The sequence below is a fragment of the Crocodylus porosus genome, unplaced genomic scaffold (assembly GCF_001723895.1).
Source record: "Crocodylus porosus isolate Cpor-Errol unplaced genomic scaffold, CroPor_comp1, whole genome shotgun sequence".
In the NCBI taxonomy this organism is placed as follows: Eukaryota; Metazoa; Chordata; order Crocodylia; family Crocodylidae; genus Crocodylus; species Crocodylus porosus.
In genome coordinates this window covers 167,657,624-167,662,623 of record NW_017728886.1, presented here as the reverse complement: position 1 = coordinate 167,662,623, position 5,000 = coordinate 167,657,624, and the positions used below count along the sequence as shown (strand labels likewise).

The 5,000-nt window shown below is 39.1% G+C and overlaps 1 protein-coding gene across 1 annotated transcript in view; it reads left to right on the top strand.

Moving 5' to 3' along the window:
• Positions 1–5,000, top strand: part of ZNF407 (zinc finger protein 407) — a 465,343-nt gene that overhangs the window by 294,865 nt on the left and 165,478 nt on the right. The window contains 1 exon segment of the mRNA XM_019544964.1: positions 2,300–2,383. Coding sequence (XP_019400509.1) covers positions 2,300–2,383 — 84 coding nt within the window.

Below are 5,000 nucleotides of genomic sequence, written 5' to 3'. Positions count from 1 at the left end.
AAAGGAAAGGCTCACTGTTGTAATTCCCACTGTTTTTCTGTATATTGGTCTTAGGGTTTTGTTTTTTGTTTTCTTGCTCTTAGTGACAGTTACCCAGCTAATTCCTGCACTGTGTGACCAAAAGGTATTCTGTAGGTGTGTCTACATGTGCTCATTTACTGTACAGGAACTAAAATTACTCTGCAGAATGGGTGCATGTCTATATGTGCATGCATGTACTGCTCTGTAAATATAGCGACTTATGCTGAATTGAGCCTAAATGTCATAACTGCACCATGCAGGTGTCAAATTTATACCCAATTAGTTACTGCACAGTAATGCATATTTAGATGCCTTACTGCGCAGTAATATTGTGTGTGTGGACTGACATGGGACTAAAATTAGTCCCATGGCAGTCTGTACTCAGTGTTAATATGCTTTAACACCTGCACGTGTAGATGCTCATCTGTTCCTGCTTACTGCACAGTAACTTACTGTTAAGGAAATTTAAGCAAATGTAAATTCACGTGTAGACATGCCCTTGTGTGTAAGATACCATCTCAGAATGCCTGTTGCATTAGGGGCTAAATTTTCAAACTCAGGCTCTAAAGTTGCTAGTGTATGGTTTGGCATGCAAGTTTGTTCATAAAATATCGATGCTAATGTTACAAAATTTAGATTTGCCTGTGCAAGGAGCTTTTCTAAACACCTGACTACCTGGAAACTAACTACCTGTGAACATATATAACAACAAGGTTGAAGATGCTTTGAAAATTTGGTATAAACTGTCCTTAAAGCCAATGGATGATTTTCTCTATTTCTGTAACCAAGGGACCTCAGAATTGGGAATGCTGCTACCAGGGAATCACTGCTTTACCTGTGGCTTTGGCAATTTTATGTGTGTATATAGGCTGGAGGTGGAGGAGTAGGAGCTGCCACCTGTGGCATTCTTTTTTTTCATAGGCAGTTAATATCTCATTAACTTTGTTTTTTACTTATGCTGCTGAAATCACTTATAGCTGAGGCTCTGCACTAATTCCATAATGGATTGCTTGTACCAGTATAAGTGGAGGTGACTGCAGGGTCTGTGGAAGGTGGGAATGAGCCAGAAAAGTTACATAGTATGTTTGACCCTTCAGGACCTGCCTGGCCTCTCTATATACTGTGTATTAGAGGGATCCACATGTCACATGATATTCTATGAATCCTAAAAGTCCTTCCCCTGAAAGAAAGTATGAAGGAAACTATTAGACTCATCTGAAGCAGCACCTTGGCTCCTTGGTTCCCTTCCCATTTCTGTCACTGCAGGAAAGGGGATAATTTGGGTCCACATTAGTAAAGTGACTCATTTTGTTTTTAAAGCTGTTTTATAATTTCACTGGGTTGGTCCAAGATTAGCATTATTATTCTATAATGGCATTTCACGTGGGCCTTAAGAAATGAATCTGCTTAGCCATGCTAGTACTTACTAAGTAAAAATGCTACTGTGAATTGATAGATTGTATTTATAGGCAATGGGGCAAAATTTTGGCTGGTATAAAAATACTAAAAACTGAACATTTACATGCTTTAAAAGTAGTGAGCCTGCCAAATCTTTTTCTAATTGTTCCAAAGTTTGAAACAAAGGAATATCATTGAAGATAAATAACATGAGTTTTACTTCAGTTTCTGTAGTAATCCCCAGACTTGGGGTTTTTGTTTTTTAATATCATGAAAGTTTTAGAAACATAAACAGTACTGAATTGCCACTGGTACTGAATAATAGGGCTTTTATTGTTGCCTGGGCTTTTCAAAATAGTCAAGTAAATAATTTAATTTGTATGATTAAATAGAAGGTTACTAAAGAAGACTGTGTTCAAATCAGTTAAAATTTTCTCAGTATCCTTAATTTGTTAGTAAATTCAATATATTTTATTTAAGCAGAATCATATATACAGTATATTAACTTTTTCAGGCAATCTTTACTCAGCATAGAAAAGCCAGATGTATGGGAATTGTAAAAAATCAGGATATGCATAAAAACTGTTCAAGTGCATAAAGCAGCCCCATCTGGAAGACATCTAACAGAAATGAAGTTGTACAAAACCATTCCATTGATAATAAAGCTAATTTTTATGGGTCTGACAAGTATGTAATTATGTTCAGTGGTGCTTTTCAGATTTTATCACAGTCAATAAACCGCAGTGGTAATTTCATTCCCATTTGACATATTTACATGGAAACATTTGATTGGAGGAATTAGTAACCCTGAAAGCCTTGATAGATATGTTTTAATGATCTGTGACCTCCGCAGTCCCTCATCTGTTTATTGTTGCAACAGGCGAGAAGTCGTTCCTATGTGACCTTTGTGGCTTTGCCGGCGGGACACGTCATGCCCTCACCAAGCATCGGAGGCAGCACACAGGTCAGTAAAGCTGTCTTTACCCTTTGGTATTTTTTTCTCCAGCAAGGGAATAACATTCAGACTAGGGAATTAAGCAAGTCAAATAGTACATTATAGCACAAATAATATATTGCTTCATTGCTTGCTTTGCTTTTTTCATTTTTGTAAACACTGTATAACAAGAGTTTATATTAAATGCAGTTAACTACACATTTTAATCATTTCTGTTTTTTTAAGCAAGGTAAAACGGTAAACTTCTGATATATACTTTAAATTAAAGCTAAGTACACTAAAGACTTTTTTTCAAGGCCTAGATAGATTAAGCAGTGTGTGAAGCTTTTGCAAGAATCTTTCTGACGGGTCTCTAGGTGAAAATTAGGGACCGTATTTAGGTGATTCCATTATTTTGGATTGAGGCGTAGTTCAAAGATAGCAAAGCTGCAGTTAACCTTTTGCAGTTTTAAGACGGTTTGCAATTAATAGATGCAACTTTAAAAAATACCACATGGTTTGCTTATAGAGGAGGCTTTCTCTTCTAGGATTGGTAACGTTTTCATACCACCTAGTTATAAAAATTTAGTATCAGATAAAATTAATTGGGTCTTAGCTATACAAAACTAAAAAAGTATAAGTATTAAATATTTATTAATACATTTTACCTTAATTGTGCTTTTTAGTAGTCTATAGTAATTATTTGATTATTTGAGTAGGTTTTGCTCAAACAGATGCAGAAGTGTCACTTTTTAAACCACTGTCATTTTCATTTTAGTGACTAGCTTGAGGATAATATAATATCATCAAGAATTACTGTGTGTAGTTAAGTCAGCATTGTCTAACGTACAGTGGGCAGAAATTGTTAACATATTTAAGACTCTAATTGTTGCATCATGAATTTTCCATAGATTTTATAATGAAATCTCTATGGGGCTTTTATGCTGTGGCACTATGTAAACTAATTCTAAGTCAGGACACTCTGCACTGTAGACCAGAATTTTCTTGAGTAAGCCCTCACTGTTTGCTTGGAAAGCCTGAACCATACATGCAGCCATGATGTCAGTTTATTAAACCAAATACATTTGGAGGGACGGCTGATGCTTACACAGAGGTGGGTTTTTCAAGACTAACTCCAAACATCATTACACAAATTTCTCATAAAGATAAATATACAAGGCCAAGCTCTGCACTAAATTACAATGATTGCTATTTCCAGTGTTAACTTTTATGATAACAAAAGATTTACATATGTGAAAAAGGCTTGCTTCATTCAATTCCTACTTGCTGCTGAATGTTTGTATTTTTAAAGGTTCAGGATGATACATTCAGGAAATATAGTACTGTATTTTATCAGTGTATCACTCTCTGATTAATAACAACTGCTCTAATTAAGGTTGCATACTTCAGTTTTACCTTGCTTTTTCCATTTTCTGTACCTTTCAGACACTTTTGCCTATTGATCTAGAGTTTACTGGTCCTGGTCTCTTCTTGAACACTGGCTCTTTGGAGCATAAGCCTGTGCAGAAACAAGTCAGAAATTTTAGAACCTTTGAGCCATGGATCATCTTTATGTTCTGTGTTTGCATTTCACCTGGCACATTGGGATTCTGATCCAGAGGTAGAACTGAGAAGTAGCAGAAATGATAAAACATGTGTTTTGGAATAGGAAAATGGGAAAAATTAAAGGATTTATAGACATATTATTGGCTGCTCTGATGCACTGGAAATCCAGCACATCAGAGCAGACTTGGTTAACTGAGTCTGGGGAGCACAGAAGCTGATGCACCCACACTGTGTTGCATGCATTCTTCCAGCCTTGTCAATGGCTGCCTCACCCACCCCAGCATCCCAGCTCTTTAGGAAAAAAAAAGCCACGCACTCACCGGGTTGCGGGGGGGGCGATCCCCACTGACCCACACTGCTTGGGGGGCTCTGCCACGAGCCCCCAGAAGCTCTGATGGCCACTGCACCAGCCGGTAAGTTCAGGCTTTTTTTTTTTTTTTTGGCTTTTTTTTAAACAGCTGGGATGCTGGGGCCAGGCAGGGCAGCCATTGATGGGGCTCGAAGAGAAGGTTGGGGTTGGGGGCTTGTGGGAGAGCCCCCCAATGCAGCACGGGATGGTGGGGGGCAGCGGGGATCGCCTGCCCACCTGGCAGGAGCAGGTGAGTGCAGGGCTTTTTAAAGAACCTGGGATGCTGGGGCCAGATGGGGCAGCCATTGATGGAGCTGGGAGAGCACGTCAGGGGCACTTAATGGGGTTGGGGGAACAGGCAGGGGTTGGGGCCTGGCTGGGGTCCCCATGACTCCCTGCTTTTCCTCTGGGAGTCAGAGTGTAACACTCTTGGATATTTCTTTAGATTTGTTTATGTGGAATGTGAACACCATTTCAGTAGCGAGCAAATTTGTTGGTGTATATATACTAGGCCTGTGCGAAGCATCTAGTATTCACTTTGGATTTGGATTCAGCCAATTAGAGCAACAGTGATTCAAATCACTGCCCCAAATTGATTCAGCCAAATCTGATTCAGAGATGCAGCAGCTGCTGATTCAGCCAAATCTCCAAATCAAACAGGCCTCATCCCCCACCCACTCTTCCAGCCCTGTCAATGGCTGCCTCGCCCAGCCCCAGTGTCCTGGCTCTTTT